General features: G+C 44.6%; 1 protein-coding gene across 1 annotated transcript in view; it reads right to left on the minus strand.

The window, feature by feature from the left end:
- Nucleotides 1-23,295, minus strand: part of hivep3b (HIVEP zinc finger 3b) — a 41,961-nt gene that overhangs the window by 4,395 nt on the left and 14,271 nt on the right. Inside the window, exons 2-7 of the mRNA XM_008323592.3 lie at nucleotides 6,306-8,642; nucleotides 5,845-6,128; nucleotides 3,713-5,743; nucleotides 3,150-3,304; nucleotides 340-515; nucleotides 51-152 (exon numbers count right to left, since the gene is read on the minus strand). Of these exons, the coding sequence (XP_008321814.1) occupies nucleotides 51-152; nucleotides 340-515; nucleotides 3,150-3,304; nucleotides 3,713-5,743; nucleotides 5,845-6,128; nucleotides 6,306-8,292 (4,735 nt within the window). The 5' untranslated portion in view covers nucleotides 8,293-8,642. The remainder of the gene's footprint in view (nucleotides 1-50; nucleotides 153-339; nucleotides 516-3,149; nucleotides 3,305-3,712; nucleotides 5,744-5,844; nucleotides 6,129-6,305; nucleotides 8,643-23,295) is intronic.

Below are 23,295 nucleotides of genomic sequence, written 5' to 3' on the forward strand. Positions count from 1 at the left end.
TACAGTGGGAAGGAAATATGCGAGATGTTTCCCCATGCCCTCTCAAGTACCTGTTTCCTCACTCTCTGGCTCATCCAGTGATGACTCAGATACTCCCATCGCCTGACACTTTTTCCCATGAGCCTTCGACTTCATGTGTTTGGTAAGGTTTCCTAGGTAAGGAGTAGAGAAGCAAACTGAAAATTGAACTCAACCATGCGCATACAAAAACTCATTAAAAACAGCAACTAGATTGTAATTACAGTTTATTACACAGATAGGTTTTTATATATATATATATATATAGTATATACTATATTAATGACAATGAAAACAACCGTTTTTATCCACCTCCGTTACCTTTGGTTTTGAAGGCAAAGTTACAGTGTTTGCAAATGTAGGGACGGACATCTGTGTGTGTTCGGATGTGCTTTTTCAGCATGCTGGGTTTCTTGCAGCGGATGCCACACTCTCCACATATGTACTTCCCTCGGCCGCGCCCGCGCACATATGTATACTCTTCATTGGATTTATACCTAAAAATATATTATGAAAGAAAAGAGAACGATAAATCAATCAATTTAATTGATTTGTGTGTGTGAATTCAAAGCTATTCAATTTCAATGTATCTGTTAAAAGAGCCAGTACGCTGACCAGTTAGCATAGAACACAGCAGATAGAAATGCTTTTTTGTTTGGTTATGAACAAGTGACAATCTTTTAGTAAATGGTTTTTATCCAAATCAAAGTTTTTAAACAGCTCCTAACTCTTTAGGATATGTTTAAAGAAAATGAATGTCTGCTAAAATGTTGCTATTTTATTCTTTAGTGTTAACAACAGAATATAAAAACTGTGACGCTAAGATCATCAAGACTGTTTTTTTTATTCAGAAACAGAAAAAAATAACTAAGGGATGAAGAGACAAAACTAGTTGGACGTGTCTGTTGATTAATTTGTAGATTCATCTTCCAAAACACATCTGACCTTTTTTTGTCATGTAAAAAGTTGTAAAAAGCTGAGACTGAACGTGGTTTTGCCACATTAAATATTGCACACTTGTCTGCAAATACACTTGTACATAAACACAAGGGTTTCTTTATGGAGGGTTGTTGGGAAAGCCCCACCAAAACCCCTGCAACAGTGAGTCCCTGGGCTGTTCCCTCCGCTACACCCTGGGCACACAGAAAATACCAGCTCCTCTGCTGTGATCAGGTGTCTCTGCCAACAACAACAGCAGCTTAAAGGGGGGGGGATTGGATGCTCAACACCCTTAAATAGAAACTATATATAAAAATTGAATAACATATTTACCCAGAGTCTATAAAAACATTGTTTACACACATCCTGGTGTTTACCAAAGGTCTATTCGTGGACATGCTGGACCGCAGTCTTCCAATGAATTGTCCTCTATGAACAACTCCGTCTGATTCCAGTGCTCCAACAAAACATTCACAATTCTGCCTGGATGGTAAAACTCTAGTGTGTGAAGTTTGTGTTAATCACAGAACGTGCACTTCTACAATAAGCCCAGCTTTAACTCTGTGGAACCAGCAAATACGTTCAGAACAAATCACAGCCCAAACGTGAAATGGTCCCCACTGAGGCATTTTGTTGTCTCTTTATTTCGTGTTAGGCTACTGTTCTCTGGCATGTGTTTCCAGGGAAAAACAAAGATCAGATTTAAAGTCATACATAAAATCCCAGTGAATTTCTCCACCAGTCTGTCACGGCTCGCGCTTCTGCTTCACACGCCATGTCAGACTGGAACAAACTGTCACTGGCTAATTAATACAGTACATTTTTAGGCAACAGCTGAATATGTCAGTAGACAATGGAGTTTTATTCCATTTTGTATCACAAATGCTTTGTTTTTTTATTTGGAGTAGAAAATATGAGTGAATTATTGTCTAGAGAAATAATATTGGCCATGTGATGGACTGGTGGACTGTCCACACCACACAGTCAGCAGTTGCCAGAATTGGCTACAGCGTTTCACAACCCTAAAAAAATAGATTTAGCAGTAGAAGACGGACCAAGTTGTGAATTTACATCCAATCAATATCTTTGAGCAAAGTTTCCTGATGGACGCTTTCTTCAAGCAGTAACAAAAATGTCATCAGTTTGGAGGAATTTTAACGTGTTCGATTCCTTCAGTCTGTCATGTCATGGTGTATACATGTGATACCATAAACTTGACTTGTTTGTCTAGGACACCTGTGATATTAGATCCCGATGAAAATGTGTTCGATATCTGGCTCCAAAACTCACGCTACACCATGAATATTCATCGCAAAAGTGTTGCTTGTTCTCCAGAATAGAAATGAGTGTCACTGACATGATTTCAAAGTGCTGACAAAGAGAGATAAGAATAATGAGTCCTAACTGAGTCAGGGAACAAAACATTCTTTGCATGCATGACGAAAATGCAGCAGGACGTCCCGGGGTGNTGAGGAAAGTGAAGGTGGCAGAGCTCCCAGAGTAAATGGTTGCCTATAGGGAAGGGGTTTTTGTACAAGGGAAGCAGGTTGTTGGTAGAAAGCCGTAACTGAGAACGCACTCGCTGAGAGTGTGTCTAATGTGTCTGCCAGTGATAAAAACTGGTAATTAGTGCCTTATCTATGATTAGGAAGACAACTCCTCCACGCTCAGTGTGTAAGTATAGACAGAAAACTCACACCATTAATTGTTGTTAATTGGGCACATTCTCCGCTCTGGAGCGGTGGTGTTTCCTTTGTCTTAACGCTGCTTTATCTCTGTCTGCACAGAGCAGCACGTTTCAGCAGTAAACATGGAAGAACTGGGGCAGATCTACTGAGGAATCTACTGGAATAGTAAAACCAGCGGCCAACTGTGAGTTACTGACATATGCAGACAGGTGTAGACACACATGCACTGTTGTGCTCACACACCTCTGATGAGTATTAAAATGCAGGCGTTTATGCCAGCAGTAAGAGGAAAGAGCTTGGCTGCAGGTTCAAACCAAGCCTGTGCCGACTCCACTGAGTCCCATCTGTTCCTGTGGTTCTCTTGTTGGTGCTCCATGTTTGCTTGTTTTGCTGTCACAGAGTGTTGGTGTAAAACTGAAGAATGCTATGACTAGTGGGTGCCGCCAGTGTTGGGTTTATTAATAAGTAGCGGTGCATTTCACAGGTGTTATTATTAGTTCTTACCCGCCTTCAAAGATGCGGACACGAGAAGGTTCGCCCTGTTTGGAAGTAGATGGCGCTCCTTCCTCTTTCTTCTCTTTAGGCTCCTCCCTCTCCTGCTGCTGCTGTTGTTGCTGATCCCTTACTTCAGTGGGAGTGTTAGGTGAAGTGGCACATACCTACGAGCAGACCCAATTAAAAATAATCTAAAATAAACCGGAGAATCGCAGGGAAGAGCATGCATATTATCAGAAAATAAAAAAAATACACAGTGGACAAAAAAAACAAATTTTCCCCAGAAGGAAATCGAGGTGAAATCTGACTGGTTGAAACCCCCGGGGTATTATCTTGCACTAAGGCAGTGGTTTTCCAAAATCCCCCTGCTTTTTCAGATGGGACAAATGTAGGGCCCCCCACCCTCATGTTGATCCTTTCATAACTGTTGCTTCAAAACCGAACTTTATTTACAACATTAAAACACTGTTATTCCTACAGAAAAAAAAATTAAATATTAAAAAAAAAGTGCATTCTGTCCATAGTGACAGAAATGAAGAAAATATCTCAACTAAAACATTTGCAGTGTTTACCTCTGACAAATGAGGACTCCTGCTACTGGCGGCGCATGAGCTGTGTTTGGCTGGTTGTGGGGCCGTGGCCATGGTGTACGTCTCTGTGCTGTGCTTTTGTTTGGAGCACAGTAGAGACAAGACCATTTTAGTGCTGAGGCCAGGCAGGTTGGGGTTGTGAGCACTTATGCTCCAGGTAGAATAAACAGAATTGCGTGGGTCCCTCTGTGCAGCTGGGTTAGGCTTGACATAATTCAGGTAGCACCAGTTGACAGAGGTGGAGGTATGAAGGCTTGGAAATGAAGGGAGGCTGAGTCTCTCCACACCCTCTACCACCAGAGGTGCTGCCACATTCTTTTGACCGGACTTTTCAGCCAGTTCCTTCACCTCATCTTCCCTTTCTTCCTTGTTATGTTTCCTTGGCATTTTCTGCTGCTCCCCCTCTACTTTGACCCTTAGAGAGTGTTCCTTCTTTCCCAAATCCAGTTTTCTCCCATTGGATTTAATTTTGACCTTATCGCCCTCTGTCCTTTCCACCTCCTGTTCTTCCTCCTCCTCTTTTTCCTTATGTTTCTCCCCCTCCTCTTCCTCTTTTACCCTTTTCAGGTGACGCTGAGCCTCCGTGCTGAGCTCCAAACTTGCAGCAGGAGAGAGCATCCGTTTGCTCCCTCCAGCCCCCAGTGGACCGTACGCCTCACCAGATCCTGAGGACAGCTCAGCAGACAGAGACAAGGGAAGAATAATGTCTGGAGATGGGACTTTTAAGTACGACCTCTGCAGTTTTTCTCTCTCGGCCTGGCCCATGATGGCCATGGCCGTGCAGGAGATGGTTGTCTGTGAGTGCGTGCAGGTTAGGATCTGCGACAGAGTGGTGTACATGGCACTGGCGTAGGTAGGTATGTGCGTCTGGAGGCGCACAGGAACCACGAGAGATACGACCGGCGTAAGCTGTGCCAAACATGTCGCAATGACTGGCCGCGGGTGGTGATAGGGCGCTATTACCGAGGACTGATGAACACGGTCAGAAGACACAGACATGACGGAGGGTCTGCTGTCTGTAGTGGAAGGAGAAGAAACATATGTGATGTGTCTTTGAGGAACAGGCAAGCAGAGAGACTCACTGACTCTAGTGCTGGAAGGGAAGTGCAAGGGAACAACAGCTGGTAGATGATGGAGTGGAAACCCCAGCTGCTCTGCCATGTGGATCTGTGCTGGGTGTATTTGTAAATGTGCAGGTCCTGAATGAGACTGTACCAAAGCTCTGTGAACAATCTCTGTGGAAAGTACCTCAGACATGGCTGAAGTGACGGGGAATAGCTGGGATTGTGATAATGCAGGGAATGTTTGTTGGCCTCTGGGCTTCAAGGGCTGCAGATCTGGGTGGGGTGTGAAGATCGGTGACTGTAAACGCTGCAGAGCTCTTCCTTTTTCTTCCAGGCTGAACTGAGGGCTTCCCTCAGCTGAGCACAGGGGAGGAAGGACGGAATGGGACGTCCCACACTTTGGACCCTCTCCTCTGTACAGCTGACTGGAGCTGGTTCCTTCCTCTGGATCGGGCTCCCCTAAGGTGGCGTGCTTCACCAGCAGACATTTTCTCTTTTCTTTCCAGGAGGACGTGGACTGCTGCTGAGGGGAGAGGGAGCCGTAGTCAAAGGACTTACTTCTGCTCTCTGAGCTCTGCTCTGTTTGCTGAGGGCTGGATGGCGTGTGCTCTGAGGCCGAGCGCCTCATTTCCTTGTGACTATGGTGGTGTGGGTGGGAAACAGGTGGCACCATCAACATCTGGGAGCTTTGGCTGCCGACCGCCCAAGCGGCGGGCTCCAATCTCGCTGTGTCTTCAAACGATGCGGAGAGACTGGAAGTGTGGGAGATGCTGCTCTCCTGACTGGGGCTGCGTGACAGAGACACGGATTCAAAGCTGGACTCGCCAGAGGAATGAGCTACTTCTGCCAGACGAAGTCTCTTCTTCTTTGGTGGCAGTTTCTCCGCAGGTAGTTGGGCCAACGTCTGACTACGCTGAGGCCACTGGAACTCTTCCATTTTCTCTGCCTCCTAGAACAGATAAACAATCAACTCATTCATTCTGTATATAACCTTCTTAAAGACTCAATAAACTGTGAATACAAAACATAAATCTTTAAATATACATGTACCTTGGAGGTGGCAGCTGCCACTGGTGATGTCACAGATGGCATGTCAGCATCAGGCTCCACAGTAACAAGTATCTCTGGCACTTGGATATTTGGCTGGCGGATGAGGCGAGATGTAGTGGGTGATGGTTTTGGCTCGGGTTTTTGTGTTTGCTGACGCTCTCTGAGGTCTGGTTCCTGACTTTCCATGGACACACTTTCCTGCTTCTCAAAGGAGCTTGTGTGTTGGATGACAGACACTCCCTTCCTGTCCTGCTGCTGTTCTTTTGGCTCAGTCTGTAAGGAACCTGGAAACGTACAAAAATTGATTTTTTTTATCATTTCATGATATTGATTTCCGCGTTAGAATTTGTCATTGACAGAATACATTGATACACATTTTTTTCCAATTTTTGAGTATTTCACCACCTACAGTTTAATTAAGATCAGGTTGAAACTAAAGGATGTGAGGATTCAACACACACCTGAGGGGGGTGGGTGGTGTTCCATTCTGCTTGACATGAGAGCGTGGCCTGCAGAGCTGCCTGACGTGGACATTGGTCCAGGACTGGGAGGATCTTCCTCTAGACTCTCCTCTTTCCTCCTCTTCCTCACTGCCATTGCCAGTGCCCGGAATTTATAGTGCATCATCATTGGGGGGCGATCTTCTCTGCAGGTTTTCCTGCTCTCCTGCTCCTGTGCCTTCTTCCCGGGGCAGACAACTCTGTGGGCCTCATAGGTGTCACTGCACTGGAAGTGAGCTCCACATTCTTTACATTCAAACAGGCTGTGACTCTTCTGCTGTTGCTGCTGCCTGGCTGAGGAGGAGTAGGAGGAGCAGGAGGAGGTGAGGGGCCCAGCCTCTTCCAGCATAACTTCAGCTCCCAGTGGGACCTCTATGGCAGGCTGGCGCTTGAGCATACGGTGAGCATGGCCCACCCTCATCTCTGCTACCATTGCTTGCTGTTCATCAAACGACTGGCAGAGGCGATAACCTCTAGGTGCATTAGTTCCGGAGGTAGAAGGATCTCCTTGGCTGGTAGACGATGGCATTGACTGGCTTCTTAGCAGAGGTACGGACGACAACCCCTGAGTGCCTGGTGCCTCGGCCTCAGGATTCAGGAGATGCCTCAAACCGCTGGGTCCTGGGGTTTCTCCTTTGGGATCAAATGTGTAAGGATCTTTAGGGGCGCTAAATTTAGGCGACTCCATACTGCTTTTCCTAGACAAAGAGGAGCGCCGTGGCTTCACGCTGTCAATCTCACTGGTGTCCACCACTGCTTCATTGATAGTAATGAGCTTCGTAATGTGTTCTATAACTTGGGTTTTTTGTACAGTGAAAGGAATGCTCTTCTCTTCCGTTATCGAGGACGAGGACACAGAGGAATGGGGGTGCTGTTGAAGGGGGGTGCGCTGCTGTCCTCCAAGTCTTCCGTATTTCCCGAGAATAATTTCAGCGTAGGTTTTGGCACTCGCACTAGGGGGGCTAACCTGGGACAACTCAGTGCTTCCAGATCCTGAAAAGTAACCAGATTCTGTGCTGCCTTTACTGCCAGGACCTACAGAAGAAGATGAAGTGGAAAGGGAGGATGATGGATCGTCTGGAGAAGGTTTAGGTCCACGCTTCCTTTCACTGAGCCTCAGTGCCAACCTTTGCTTAACTGCCTGGGAGTCCTCAGGTCTTTGTATCTCCTCTGAGGCCCCGGGCCCCTCCTTACCACCTTTCCTTTGTTGGCTCATCGTCTCCTTTGAGGAGGACTTGGTGTGTTGTCCTGTCTCTTCCTCAGACTCGGTGCTTTCTCCCTCAGAATGTTCCTCAGGGTCTTCACCAACACCGCTGCCCTCTGGTCCACTCAAACTCGGCTCATCACGACTGCATGCCAATCCTGCTTTGATGCGATGAGCATGTGACTTGCGGTGCTTGTACAGGTTGCTCTTGGTCTTGAAAGAAAAACCACAGGGGACACACGGGAACGGTCTCTCTCCAGTGTGGGAGCGAATGTGTTTCTGAAGAACACTTGGCTTGGCACATGGACGGCCGCAGTAGGAACACACATATTTTCCTGGTTTTTGGGGTTTCTTTTCTCCTTTTCTGGATGAGCTGCCCCCTTCTGTGCCCTCTTGGCTGGACTGGGAGGGGGCCAATGAACCTGGTTCACCCAGGGTGGAGGGAGTAGATTGAAGAGAGGAGGTTGAAGCTGAAGAATAGAAGCTGCCTCCAGAGGGACCGGGGTTTTCCGAGTGCTGCCATGCTATTGCTTGCTGCTGCTGCAACCGAAGCAGAAGGTCAGTGCGTCTGGGCTGGCGATGCTGCAGGCGTCCCAGAGCTCTGTGCACAGGGCGAGGATTTAGAGGCTGCTGCGGCTGCTGAAGTGGACAAGATCCTTGTGAGGATTCAGCTGTCACATGCTGCTGCAGCTCTTGCCTTTCAGAGCGCTGCCCATCAGCTGAGCGGCTGGGCTCAGCCTCCATAGAGTGGAGAGGAGGCCTCACAGACAAGCAGGGAAGGGCTCCTGGAGCCTCATGGGGCTAACTGCGAGGCAGCAGAGAGGTCAGAGGGCGGGGAACATCAACAGATTGGACCGTAAATGAAAACAGAGGGCCTTCCTTAGTGTGGGCCAACAGTTATTCAACAGGACTGAACAAGGCATCATTAAATGGTGCCCTGGAGCTGCATGGATGCAGGTAAACATGGATCATTTCTCTTCACAACGCCGCTGTGTTTCCGTCCTGCCTCAGCCATCCTAACAACTCTGCCAACATCTTGTCTGCATCTTCTATGTTGGCCGTCGAGTAGGTTAGCTGTGCAACTTCAGAGGGATCTAAAAGAAAGCAGAAGAACACAGGAGTTTAGATTTAATAAAAGTTTTGTAATAAAAAAGTTGGGGGGGGGGGTTGTAAAAATATGTATTAAAAGTTTCTCTAACATCATTAACTTTCTTCACAAACAGATGTGTTCAAACTTTTGGGATGTGAACACATCAACAAATTCTGATTTACTCCATTACCTTGACAGTGCTTAACCTACTGCATGAGTCATTAATTGTTCAGTTCAGTTTTCACTCTTACAAACTATATGTCTAGAAAAGTTGGCTGCTGTTCCTAAAATTAAATCTAAATTATGATCTTGATTTTTTTAACTTTAAAAAGAACGAGATTTTCAACTTTTGCAATAAATAAATATATTTGTACAGTTTACCATTAACATGTAATATATGTGTCTATATATGTTCATACATACATATATAAAATATACAGACTCTTGCCTTTATTGTTTTGTTCATTAACCTCTAGTCATGTCAGTTTTATGTGATCTGTTCATGTATCTATTGGGCGACAGCGCAGCAGTCGGAGGAGCAGCAGTCAGACAACGTTAGCAGCACTGTGCTAACAGAGGAGACCGCAGGGTCAGGGCAGAAAGTCAAAACAAACATCAGAAATACATGTAGACTACACTTCACTTATCTGATCTGACACTGAAGCTGAAGGGGGCGAAAAAAGGGGGGGGTGAGGAGTGAGTGGGTGAGGGACACTCAGGGGTGTGAGCTGCTGCCGTCTTGTGAATGCACACTTTGAAATCCTTTATTAAATTGGATCCATTGAAATGTTTGATGTGAAAATATCAGGCTCACACACGGCTGGAGTGGAAAGCTGTGTTTATGAGTACAGATGATCAGGAAACACCGTGGAAGATGACTCCAAAATGAATTCTGCTCCTCTATCATGATGTATGTTAGGTAATCTTTTCCACTTACTACAAATTCTGCACTCCATCTCAACTTCAGACGCAGGATTCTTGTAACCGGGCCATTCAAAACACGTTTTGCGAGGGGATGGGGCCAATCATAACATTTTCACTCAGCAGTCATGTGTGCCTAACTGCTGACAGTCCCAGCACAGGCTCACCACTGTATCAATCATCATCTAAGAGGTTGACACTGCCGGCAATTCCCCGACTCTGTCAGACTCTGGAGATCAGTGCTCAGCGAGGCAGGACACTGTGCATGTTCACCTCACAGCTGAAGAGGGCTGTAATGGTGCAGACAGCACACACAGCCACCGACTGTCAGAATATTCCCAGAAAGAAGACACAGAGAGAGGGTGGTTCCAAATGCTTTGCACTGATGCAGAGCAAAAGCAAGAAAACTGGCCGTAAAGAGATGGAAATGCACGAGCGTTTAGTCGTATTTAAAAAAACAAAAGTGAAACACAGGCAGTAATATAAAAATAAAAACTGGAGATCAGACAAAAAACAGTGATCCGTGAGCTCCAAAAACATGCACGGCAGCTTTAGACTGCAGCTTTAGGTGGCCAGGCAGCAGTGACAGGTTTTTTTTTTATAATGAGCCACACTGGCTCTATTCGCATGTCTAAAAACACATGCAGCACAGTCAGCCTTCGTTAGAGCCAGTCTACACTGGAAAAAAGGGAACGAGAATCACTCAGCTTCTTGGAAAATCTTGACAGATTCTCGGCTCCATCTCCGTGCTCCCACACATCTGTGAGGGTTGATCATCTGTCTGGACTACGTTCCACCCAGCACACCAGTGTTTTGGTTGCAGCAGACTCATACTTTCGACACTCACGCAATTAGACAGCGTTACAAGGAAATCAGAACCATTAAAATTCAGTTCTTTCAGGTCTTTGCTCGCTGGCGTTTGAACGACAGTTCTGGACCAGAGAACGTCATACGTGGTGAAAGCTCAAGATTTTTCTTTTTCTTTCTGTAGCTGTAGAAGGAGACACATTACTCTCTCCAGAGACACGCAGAGGGAAGTGAGATCATGGTTTGATGGAGCCAAAGATTAGGAATACGCTGTCTCACACTTGAATTTTGCAGAGAAAATAGAGGCATTAAATACCCTTAAAACACTGAATGTTACGCTCTCACACTTGAATTTTGCAGAGAAAATTGAGGCATTAAATACCTTTAAAACACTGAATGTTACGCTGCCTGTGGTATTATATGAGTTTTTCTGTACTCTGTCTTATGTTTTAGAAACTGGAAATGATACAAAAATCCATTTTACTATTTACCTAGTGTAAAACCTTGGTCTGTTTAGTTGAACACCGTACTGATATTCTCGCAGGGATTAAAGAAAGAAACACACAACTTCTTTTTTTTAAGTATGTATAGCTATCTGCTGCCACCTGGTGTAAGAATATTTAAACTGTCTGTCTCAAATAATGCAGCAAAAAAAATTTATATATTTTCAGTAACTGGGTGATTTACCACAGCATCAGCAGCACAGTGATCTCCACCACACACAGCACAGCAGTTGAAAATCACTGCTCCAGATCATAAAAATGGCCAAGTCATTGTTACACACGTTTCTCAGGACTTTGAAGGTCGGCCTGAGTATAACTAGAAAAGACTTAAAAATAGCCAGATATTTATAATCTGTTAGCAAAACTGGCAATCCTTCACGTCAGTGGCCTGATAGTTAGGAAAGCCAAGGACACAGGTGTCAAACCTGGATAGTGAGTGTGAAGTGTCTGTGAGATTAAGAAAAAGTTTTTGATAAATATATAAAACAGAAACACTGTGTGGAAGACAATGTAAACATGAAAACTGAATGTAACCGAAAATAAAAGGTTAAAATTTGAGGGTCCAAAAGGACTGAAGAGTAAATACAAAGAGGAAGACGAACGGCCTCCTTCGACCTCTGTGTAATAACTGTCACTCCTGCAGCTGGTTATCCGAGTGTCCATTTAATGATCTTTGGCATTGCTGTTGATGCAGCCCTTAAACAGCGCAGAACGAGGTTTTAAGGTTGAGGGAAAAGCGCTGCTTACATTATTCATGGCAGTCTAGACTGCCAACTCTTTGAGGAAACACACATTCACGGCTCTGCCAGAAAGATGAGGGGAAGGAACGGCAAAGTCTAGCCTACGTCAGGCCAAACAACACAAATGCACTGCCTACATCACACACACAAACACAAACACAACACCACTCTCTGCAGAGGATCTGCCAGAAAAAACGTCCCTGTCTTTTCGGACGGTTCTAGGGAGCCAATCATCTGCAGTGCCCTGAGACGACCTCGGCTGCTACAGCCCAGCTGATCCTCCTGCTGTTGGACGAGGGGGGTTTCCTCTCTCGTCATCCGTATTCCACACAGGGATAACTTGTTTGATGAGAGCCCCCACACACACAAAGACACACACACACACACACACACCTTCAGTAAACCGCTCAATGAGACACGATTGTATTACGGTCAAACAAGGTAAAAGACACGGGTTCTGTTTAATTGTCTGATCTGGTCGATGGGAGCAGGGCAGGGCGTGCTCCTCTCTGCGCTATTTTTAGGTTGAGGTGTGAGAGGCGGAAGCCACTGATGCAGCTGTTATACAGTGTTGTGCTCTTTTGACGGGGGTGTCAGATTAAAACCACAAAGCTAATATTAGACAGAGTTGACAAAACACTGACGTCCGTCGTCCAGCTCCAGTTCACGTGACAGGATTACGCTGCGCACAGATCTGCTTGCAGTGCTAACATTTTGCGGTGTCTGCGCCAAAAGTGTGATTAATGACCGGTGGGCTACGAGGAAAAGAGCCTGGATGGGAGAGTAATGTGCATACACACACCCACCCACACACACACACACATATACACGTGTATGTGTTAAAATGCAACAAGCAAAGAGGCTTTGTCAGCAAAAACAGACACTGACACACAGAAGGGTTGATATCGTCATGCACACATGCATTCAGCAGAGAACACACACACACACACACACACACACACACACACACACACAGTCTTCCTCCATCAAGCTGGGAACTTACACTGCCAAAAGTGTTAAGTCCTATAAAACAAACACTGAGCTCGTCTCCTGTTCAGGCAGCGCGGCGTCTCGGCTGCAGCCGTACAGTTTAAACGTCATTATCGTTCACAGGAGAGCGTGGACAGCAGAGGTAGTGTTCATTTCCTCATCAATACCCAGACGGATCTGTGCAGCTGGTAATGATGGATAAAAATATGGGCTAAACATTAAATTACATCGTGCCCTGAGAATAGATAAAGCCTTAAGTGCTTTTTAAAAAATCTGCTGTCATACTGCACACACACTCCTAACTCACACACACAGACACACACACACACACACACACACCCCTCTCCCTCCAATTTTTTTCTTTCTGGCTGGAGCCTGGTGCAGGTTCCTATGGAAACCAGCCTACTCTGAGCAACAGCAGATGGAGAGGAGCTGGAGGTCTAAATTTATCTCCCAGCATCCTCTTTGACTACAGAAACATAGTGGCAGCAGGAAGTGAAGAGGGGAAACGCTCGGCCTCTCCTTGCAATGAAAAACTGGCATGACCCTTGGTATCCAAACCCCTCCAGAAGACGGCGGGTTGATGTGACAGCAGATCGATACACGAGCTCCAACCTGTGACAGCTCCAACGGCAAAGCTCATAATCTGGACCGAGCAATTGAAAAAAAAAAAAAAATTCACAGTGTAGAAAAGAGTCCAAGTGCAAAAAAAAAAAAAAAAATTCCCAGTGTAGAAAAGAGTCCAAGTGTGAGGTAAATAAGTCACAGTAATTCCTCTTGAAACCACTAGAAGAAAAAAACAAACAAAAACTAAACACAACTGTCACTCAAACACTGGCTCCAAACCCTTAACATTCACACACAGACCATACAGAACCAGGAGCAGCGTTTTTCACTTTGGGTAAATGAGTGGAAAAACAAACTCAGAAGAATTGGGAGAAGAAACTAGATAGAGCATAAAACCCCAGCTCATCAACACTCACCCAGGAATACCGCTGCTGTCAGTTAGAGCAGCAGGCTGAGGAGGACGCCGTCTGCGAAAAAAACCCCAGCACATACCAGAACTCTGACTCTGACTCTGACTGCTCTGCTGCTCGGGGATCACTGCACCTCTGAGTCCAGACGGTGTGGAGAGATTTCACCGGGCTTTGATAAGATTGGCAGATCACAAGCTGGGTTTCTCAATGTTCACTTTGATTAAACACAAGCCAGTGAACTGCAGGTCAATACCTTTAAATTGAGTGGGACTGCAGAGCGGCGTAATGCACACACCTCTGTGGCAGGAGAAGATTGCAAGAGTTTTAATAATACCTCTGCCAGTGGAGAAATGCACTCCTCTGGTGACATAATGAACTGCAATAACAAAGTAACCGCAACGTGGACAAAATTATACATTACAGAAATGGTCTTTGTTTTATTTTTGGCCTTGAACTTGGCTATTTTCCCAGGATGTCCATTTTAATTATATGTCCCCCGTATATGTTTTGACCTCACAGGGACTCTGGGCTGCGGTGGAAGCCTCCGGTTAAATAAAGCATAAATCCACCTTCAGCTGCAAATGAGACCTTTTTCAATTCATTTTTGCAGCTGACTTGAATCCTCACTGCACTCACACTTCAGTGGTGTTATGCTAAAATACTCCACATAATTTAATCCAGCAGTTAAAAAAAAAAAGAAAAGATTTTTTGTCAACAAACAAATAAAGCTGCGCTGAACGCTGCTTGATCACACTCCTGCGATGACAAATGGACAATAAAAAAGTGACAAAATGTTCACAAATTACGACTTTGGCACACAGCCGCATTTATTAAAATTAGTAATTTTCCAGACGCCGTGTCCATAAGTATTGACGAAAGGGAGAGAGAGAGGGAGGGAGAGAGAGAGAGAGAGAGAGGAAGACAGAATGAGGGGAGGGAGGCACAGAGGGAGAGGAGAACAACAGACAAAGTTTAGATTACCTGACAGAGCAGTCTGGTCTTCCCCCTTAGAGACGATTCACATGCACTGTGAGACAAGCAGGGAGAGCCAGAGAGTGAGAGCGGATATGGCTGTTTGAGTGGGTGTGTTGCAGAGCGAGGGAGAGATGGAGAGAGGAGAAGAGTGAGAGAGTGGTAGTGGAGATGAGGCAAAAACAGAAATATAGAAAAACAGAGGGTGAGGGAGAGAGAGGGAGAGTTTCTCCTGTGTGTAGACGTACAGTGAGGGGAAGTTGAGGAGGCAGATGTGGAAGCGCGGTGAAACAGAAAGTGACTCATAATCTCACATAACACTGAAAGAAAAAGAAACACAGAAGAAGTCACATCATTGACCTGAAAACCACAAAAAAAGCATCTTCTGCCCGGTTTTTCCTTTTTCAAAGAGACTAAGGTGGATGTCACAGCAGGACAAAGACAGACACCCACACACATCAGTCAGCCCAGAAACATCCTGTGCTGCCGTTTCTCCGACACACAGTTTCGGCAGTTGTGGCACACTGCCCACAGATACCATTACAAACAGGTCTGACGTGGGGGTTTTCCCTGTAAAGCGTAGGCCCCTGCAGGTAAAATCCTGTAATATTAACTCCTTATCAGAGCAGTAATCGCGGTGAGCCGGAGACAAACTACCTACACGTCCCCCTGAAGAGACTCCACACTAGCTGAAGTCAGAGTGCCACTGTGCTGTGCAGCATCTGTAAATGGATTCCAGAGTGGCATCCATTCAAGCAAGCCCCCGCATTACTCAGAACTTACTCAGCCTGGGCCTATCAGTGGTGCAACAAGAGAGGGAAAGAAGGAGAGAGAGAGAGAGAGAATTCAGAATGATCGGTGGTCCTGCTGTTCCATAGAGCTTTGAATCGCTGGCAGAGCACAGGAAGTGTGACTCACACTCTCTAAATAAATACACTCACACAGTGACGAGTCGGCACACAGAACGAGCGGATGGCTGCTTTTTCTGATCAGCAGACACGCGGAGGCTACATGGTACCACACAGGCCTGGAACACGTGGTGTCCTGGTGGGGACTCAAACACATGACGTGTTGACTAATAGGCGAAGACGGCCCTGTCTTTCTGTGTTTGTGCCATTGGTTATATTCATCTTTGTGTGTTGTACAAACTCATCTTTTTTTTTTTTTAATTCAATCTCTTCTCACATGCTCGCTCTCATAACTGCCCCCCCCCCCCTCACCCCTGACTCTTTCGCCTCTGCTCTGCGTTTCCTCTCTCCTTACACTCGGTCCAGTCAATAAGAGTGTTGTTCAGGACGCGGTGATTACCCCTGGCTCTGTGCGGCTGCTGGCTGACTGCTGCAGGACACTGTACTGCCCTGACGCTGGGCTTCTCTCACAGGCCGCGGGCCTCTGCGGTCGAGGCGCTGTATTGTGTCCGCCTGAATGCGTTCATTGTCACCCTCTACAGCGCACACCTTCTATACTGTACTTCCCTGCGAGGGACCTTCAACCATCTGTCATCCCTTTGTCCTCTGTTCCTCAGACTGAGGGGTTCTGACGGGAAGGTGACGAGGGGGAGCAGGGGCTCGGGAACAAAACTGCTACTGTGGCAATGATTGACAGCAAAGTTGCTGCACACAGACGTAACAGTTAGCAAAGCCGGGGACCAGTCTGTAGGAGCGGAGTCTGATCAGAGGGTGGATAGAGCCTCTGTGTGTAATGGGGTTGTAAACAGGGAGAGGGCGATGAAAATAGTGGGTTGGTTTTTGATAATTTTTTTTTTTTTACAAGTATTTTCATTTGTGTAGCAATACTGAGAACCATCGCCATTTTTAACGTTGCTACTTCGATCCAAACAAAACCCTAATTAAACTTTCCGCTTAGTTAGCGCAGCCACTGGACAGAAAGTGAGCAGAGCTTTTACCAGAACAGTTCATGTTAAATTGAAGCAAAAATTAAATAAATAACTGAACACTGCCTCCTCCTCCCCAGTGTTAAAGTGTCACATTGTCAGCCTGTCACATGCTGAGGTGTAAGCTCTTCGCCTGTCCACTGTGACATGAGCGGATTACACAACTGCTAAGGCGTTTCTTCATGTGTTCTGTCTCTTCCTTAGTTTTTCAAACAGAGGAAAATCCCCTAGAGCAAAGACTCATCTTTGGTTTTAATTGTTATAAAATCAGGTTTCTCCAGGTTGTTTCTGGTGAACATCAGTCTAGTTTGTTGCAAAAATGGAGTTAATCTTACTCATTTCTTCTTTAAATATTCTAGTTTTCGTCATATGTTGTGGTCCTTGGTATTTGTAGAACTAGTTACAGTGCAGAATGTGTGAAAACCACACCTTATGTCGAAACTCATTTCGTAAATTTCTCAAAGGGAACTCCAGAGGGATTAATAAAGTTCTATCTGTCTGTCTGTCTAATTTCTTTTGTTTCTTTTGTCATGCTTTCACAAGTGGTTGTGTTGTTTGCACTGTGGCCCCCAATAAAAATATTGAACATGATATTTTAAGGACATTTTAAGGAAAAAAAACAGCTTCCTATTAATATATTTCCTGGTTAAAAACATCTGGCTCTGTACAAAAAGGACAACTGTACTGTATATCAGACGCCCGTTACTAAAAGCTTCTCCAATTTCCCCAAAATGGAAACAAGGGCACTCCTGTGGTTACGTGAGACAATTTTACTCATATGAAACACACGCCTCTGCGCAACATAATGCAGAAGCAAGCAACACCTAGAATGCAAACAGGCAGCTCCACATGAAACTGTCTTTGTGCAGCCACAGACTATGATTTAGAGCAAACGAGTGGTTTGGACATTTACAGACAAACCAGATTTATTTTAGACATTTGCCCCCATGAAAGTGCAAAAAAAAAACTGGCAACAAGACGGGCAAATATGGGAGTATAAAGAGAGGGGTGTGTGTTCTGTGGGCAGTGTACGAGCATATGTGTGGTCTTGTAAACTGACCCTTCCTCTGTCCATATGACTACGACATCACGACAGAAACAAGATCTGTTTAAAATGGGCAACCGACCGAAAGCTCTGTGGTCTGTTGTTGGTCTACCTGTTAGTTTACTGGTCAAGACAGCATCAAGTTGTAAGTGAGTTAAATGTATCAGTCCACCTTTTCTCACCATCTCTCTCTCTCTCTCTCTCTCTCTATATATATATATATATATATATATGTATATATATATATATATATATTAAATATTAAATGTATTAAATGTATACACACACACACATACATATACTGTATATGTATATATATACACATATATATGCATATCTAAATATATTTACATATATAGATATTTATATATGTAATATTTCCATATATATAAATAAATATGTTTACATAAAACATGACAGAGAAAGGGGAAATGTTGACGTCTGCTGGGATACATGTGCGTGATTGGTTTTCTAAGTAGCAGTGGAACATCTGTTGATGGTTTTGACTGGGCACCAGTTAACAGCGTGACTGTGCCATGCAACAGACGGATGATCGTTTGGCAGCTTCAGTCACATGTTGGGGAGCTGGCCCGATGATTTTAATAAATGTGACGCGTTTGGAGACTTTTTCGGGTTCCATGCAGAAAAGATGTGGCTCCACAATGCTGGATATTTTAACAGCCAAACATTCGGCAGAATCGAGTTTATCAAGCAAATCAAGTCGTCCATCTTTTTGGTCTACGACAAAACTGACACCAAATGAAACTGCCATCGGTCGACACCTTGGGTTTGAAGTGTGTTTTAGTAGAGTAGAGTTTGATGGGCCAAACTTCACAGCTGCTCACCATCAAGATGCTGGACAGAGGGAAGATACGTAAACTACATGTACAGAACAGTACAAAGGTTGAAAAAAATATTATACAAATAACAATGCATCAACTGCACAAACTATTTATACAGATTAAGAGAAAAAAATCCAATATTTCTGACAATATTCTCCATTGGAGAAAAATCAGATGCAAAATAAGTCTTTACTTTTACCAACGGTAAATTTCAGGTTTTTTTTTTAAGGATGGACACAGATTTGGTGGAGAGCATGTCTGCCGATCTCTTTGAATCCACCAGGGTGTCTGTGTCCCTGAGTGAGAAACCAAACCCCAAATTGCTAACCCAACCCCAGGCACCCAGTCACAGTCTGACGCCCATTTAAATAGGGTGAGGTTTATCCATTAGGATTCCCAGTGTAAAGAATGACGCCAACATTTAAGTGATTCTTCTCCTACCTGTTTTTTTGGTTTAATTAAAAAGTGTAATCCTTTGCTCTGCCATGCCCTAAGCAGATACAACACAGCCAAGTGTAGCTTTAGAGATGCACCACGCAGCCAGCTAATGGATTCAGGCATACCAGTCTTGTGTTAATGCCAATCGATACATATTCTCAGCAGATGTGATATCTGATCCTGTGAAACACTAACAGACTGGCCACCGGACTCCCTCTCTGTATTTCTATCCATTAAACCGAGGCGAAGGCACGGCTCCGACCCCGCATCAACTCCTCTCCCCATCCAGGTCTCAGTTTCAGCCTGGCATCACCCTCGTCATTCCCTGGTGGTTGAGCACTAAACCCAGTGTCTTTGTACTCATTAAAGTAAACACCATGTACAGTATATTCTGAGGAAAGCTAACAGGAAACCACGTCTCCAGAGTTCTCCTGGGTAGTTATTATGTGGAGTAACCTGGCTCTCAAAAAAGTCCAGAGGTAAAATAAGGGATCCCTTGTATAGAATAATAATGTACAGTACCACCACTAGGGGTGTAAGAAAATATCGATACGCTGATATTGCGATATTTCATTTCAGGATACGTATTGATAATCTACAGCGTTGGCATCTAACAACATCGTGTGTTTACTATGATGAAGGTTTTCCTACAATTAAATTGTTTAAAAAAACTTCAATATATCACCGTGCCTATAGTATCACTGTATATCGCAATATATCCTATTGTTGTCCACTGTATCGTGATATGTATTGAAATCTCCAGATTCGTGCCAATACACAGCGCTAATTACTACCTAGCTCTAAGTGATGCTATTGGATTTACTAATGCAGTTTTACAAGTATCCATGTTTATGTTTCACAACTTGGACGCTGCCTTTGACTCAGCGCCCGAAAGTCTAAATAGATCATATGACATACTAGAAGACACACATCTGGGACGGCAGCAGCAAACAAACACTGTGAGGCCTTGCTGAGAGCTGCTGTGACAGAAGTGAAACAGAAACCAAGTGTCCCACAAAGAAACTTCATCCTCCTCTGGACAGCTCCACACAAACACACTGTAACAACACAGCCATTTGCCAAACAAATTAAAAGAAGCGGTGACATGTGCAGCTGAGATAAATATAGAAAGAGGAAGTGACATTTTCATTACTTGTCCTCTCTCTGCCCACACGTTCTACTGGTGCGTGGATGTTAAGATCGTGCTGTGAATTCTCCCACGCAGCTCACTGCGCCCGTGGTTCACGGCCGTTTGGTTCATATCTGCAGCTTTCGTCACCGTGCGACTGAGAAGAACTGGCCTTTGACAAAGGTGTGAAAAATTGATGAAGATGAACATTTTCAAAGAATTCTCCACAGCTGAGGCAAATAAGTCACAGCCGACTGCCTGTGAAGTTCTACGGTACGGTGAACTTAGAGCACGGCCGTGCTCCTGTTGACTGATATTTCATTTTTATTCACAGCAGGTGAAAGTTCCACCACACAGCTGCAGCACTTATGGAGACAAACAACAGTTTACACTCGACCTCAAATATATGGTCAATTTATAATGTACTTAATCCTAAATTAGCTTAATCCTTAATCCTTCACGACCTGACTGTAGGCGACACCAAGATGAAAAACTACACACAGGGGAGAACTTTTAAAAAAATTCATCAAGTCATCTTTTTACTGAAATATATCCTGACTTATTCCTGTGAAGCCGCAGCAGCACCTGAGGCTCATGTGTACGTGAGCCTCAGGTGCTGTGAAGCCGCAGCAGCACCTGAGGCTAACGTGTACGTGAGCCGCTGCCTCTTCTTATCGGCACATCATATAACCTGTGAATCAGAACTCATGAAGCCGCCCATATTTAGAGTGCTGGCTGCACAAACACAGACATGGGGAAGAGTCAACAGGTGGGGGCGGAGCCTGAGCGAGTTCAAACACAAGGAGCTGCAAATTGTATCAACGCGGACTCCCTCAAATCCTGGTCTGGCAGAGAGGGCACCCTCCTCAAACCTCCGAGTAATTGCTGCCCATAGGGATAAATAACTCCATTCAGTCTTGGACTCAGATTACAGTTTAGTCTCTCTACTACGAGCCCCCCCGGCCAGTCCTCTCTGCTGGGTGCCTCACTGCCTGACCAGTCTGTCAACAGAAACTCTCCATCAACGCTCCATCAGCTGCTCAGCTCCAAACCCAGAGCATGTACACAAATGTCACACCATAACCCATCTGCTAGTGAGTTTGTTGCTCTGAGAGTGCTGGTGGATATGAGTGAGCAGGAGGGAGAGAGGGAGAGAGGGAGGGAGGGAGCGAAAGACGGAGAGAATAAGAGAACAAAGAGTAAAAAAAAAAATCAGTTTGGTGCAGACTCACAGAAGAGAGCCAGAGAGAGAGAGAGAGAGGGAGAGAGAGGTTGGTCTTGTATGTGGTTATCTTGTGTCCTCAGTAAACAGCTCTGGCCTACAGGAGTGACTCTATCTACCATCTGAGACAATCTCATAAAAGCTATCAAATGTGTGTGCTGTGTGCAGCTTCTATATCTTGAGACTGCAGCTCCAGGCCTGAGCGAGACAGATCATCAATCATACGCCACAATCAAGAGCAGCTAAACCAGTCTCTAGGTAAATCTGTGCCTGACTCTGTGTGTGTGTTTGTGTGTAATGTGCTGAATTTACAGAATATTATAAAATGCATGTCAACTATCAGCACCGCAGCATGACTATCAATTATTTTCCTCCAACTTTTAAATGGTTAAAAATAAAGTTTGTACCTTAAAAAACAGCACAGATTTTTCCATTTTTGCCCCTCATATTTGATCACACTTCCTCGGTTTTGTGAACACATTGGAAGTAAAAGTGAATTATTGTCCTCATACTGCACTAAGAACAGGTTGGATTTTAGAAAAAGTCATATTTAGAACTTTGAAAGGTTTGGGGTCACAGATTTGACAACTTTTTAAAAGTGTGAAGAGAGAGCAGATTCTGAGAGGTCAAAAGGTCAAAACTTTTGAAAAAAAAATACTGCGGAAATTATTTAAACTGCCTTTGAAACTCTTTCCAGCTGCATTTCCACATTCAAACATACTTATGTGAATATCTTGGGAGTTTTCAATCAAATAATGTAAATAATCCATCACCAGCTCTGTGTTTCATCATAACAATATTATAAAAAACACGTTTTAATCATTCATACTATTGTCAGTAACAAAGCAAAGAAATATAATTTAAACACAACTAATTTATTTATTTATCTTAGGACACTATAATTGTGACAAGTTCAGGGCGACTTAAGACTGTATACAGGAACTGGACAAAGCTATGGCTGCAAGGTCAAAGGTCCAGTGAGTTTAAGTAAAGTTCTCTTCTGATTTGATTTAATTCTGAGATCTATATACAGAACCAATAACCTCAACTAATCATCGACAATGAATCACTGTGGCTTCACTCTCCAACCACAGCCTTTAGTGTAGTAACGTTGTCCAGGTTTTATATATGATCTATGGTAACACCCTCAACAGGTCACCCTTCCATAACCATGTATAGAAGGAACAACTATTCAAAATAACTTTGAGTTCTTGTCAATCAGGCGGGAAAACAACCAGGACATGCACCTGCACACAAAAAGGTCACTGTCTAAGCCTGGATTCAAACCACTGACCCACTGGCATGATATTTTTACTATGAGGTAAATACGGTAGTAGTAAAAAGGAAGCTAGAACGTCTGAAAACCAAGCAGCCCACGGGTAAAAAATATCCAACCAAAGGTAAAGGCCAAACACACAAAACAATTTGAGAACAGAGTTCAGATACAGTACGGTACAGTACAGTACAGTACACCTGACACACACTACAGTATCGACACACACATTCTTCTCTCTGCTGACCAGTGACCACCCAGATTGCTCAAATCACTGGTGAAGGAAACCGAGCACCCCAGGTCACGTGACCCACATTAGGAGAATTAACAGTGCATTCCTCCAGCTGTCATCAGCTCATAAAGATCGGGTGAGAAACCCGACTCCAACACACGACCCGCCACCTCTCATTTCTCCTCTCTCGCACCGTCCCTCTCGTCCTCTGGGCCACAGCCTCCAGCCTGTGAGCCTGATCACTTGAAAACAAAGTGAGGGAAACAAAAGACGTTCCTTAAAATAGAGGAGCTGTGGCTATCAAAGCAGCAGAACCAAAACGCAGCGAGAGAAGGAGAGAGAGAGACAGAGAGAGACAGAGAGAGAGAGAGACAGTTGAGTGGGCAAGAGAGTGAGACACTGTACTGATGCAGGTGAGGGGTCCTGCTGCATTGATTGGCTGTTAGCTCAGGCCTGGTTACAAACAGCTGACTTGTTGTCTAATAATAATGTGACGAGGCTCAACCTCTGACTGTGGACCACCGAGGTACAGAATCCTGTCTGCTCTGATATCTGAATCATTACATGACAGAGTACTGCGGTTCTCACAGTAGGGCCTGAGGATCCCAGGGTGTCCGAAATAAATGATACAATTATGCCTCATTACAACATAAGAGAACATTAAACATAGAC

The sequence above is a fragment of the Cynoglossus semilaevis genome, chromosome 13, assembly GCF_000523025.1.
Source record: "Cynoglossus semilaevis isolate Cse_v1.0 chromosome 13, Cse_v1.0, whole genome shotgun sequence".
NCBI lineage: Eukaryota > Metazoa > Chordata > Actinopteri > Pleuronectiformes > Cynoglossidae > Cynoglossus > Cynoglossus semilaevis.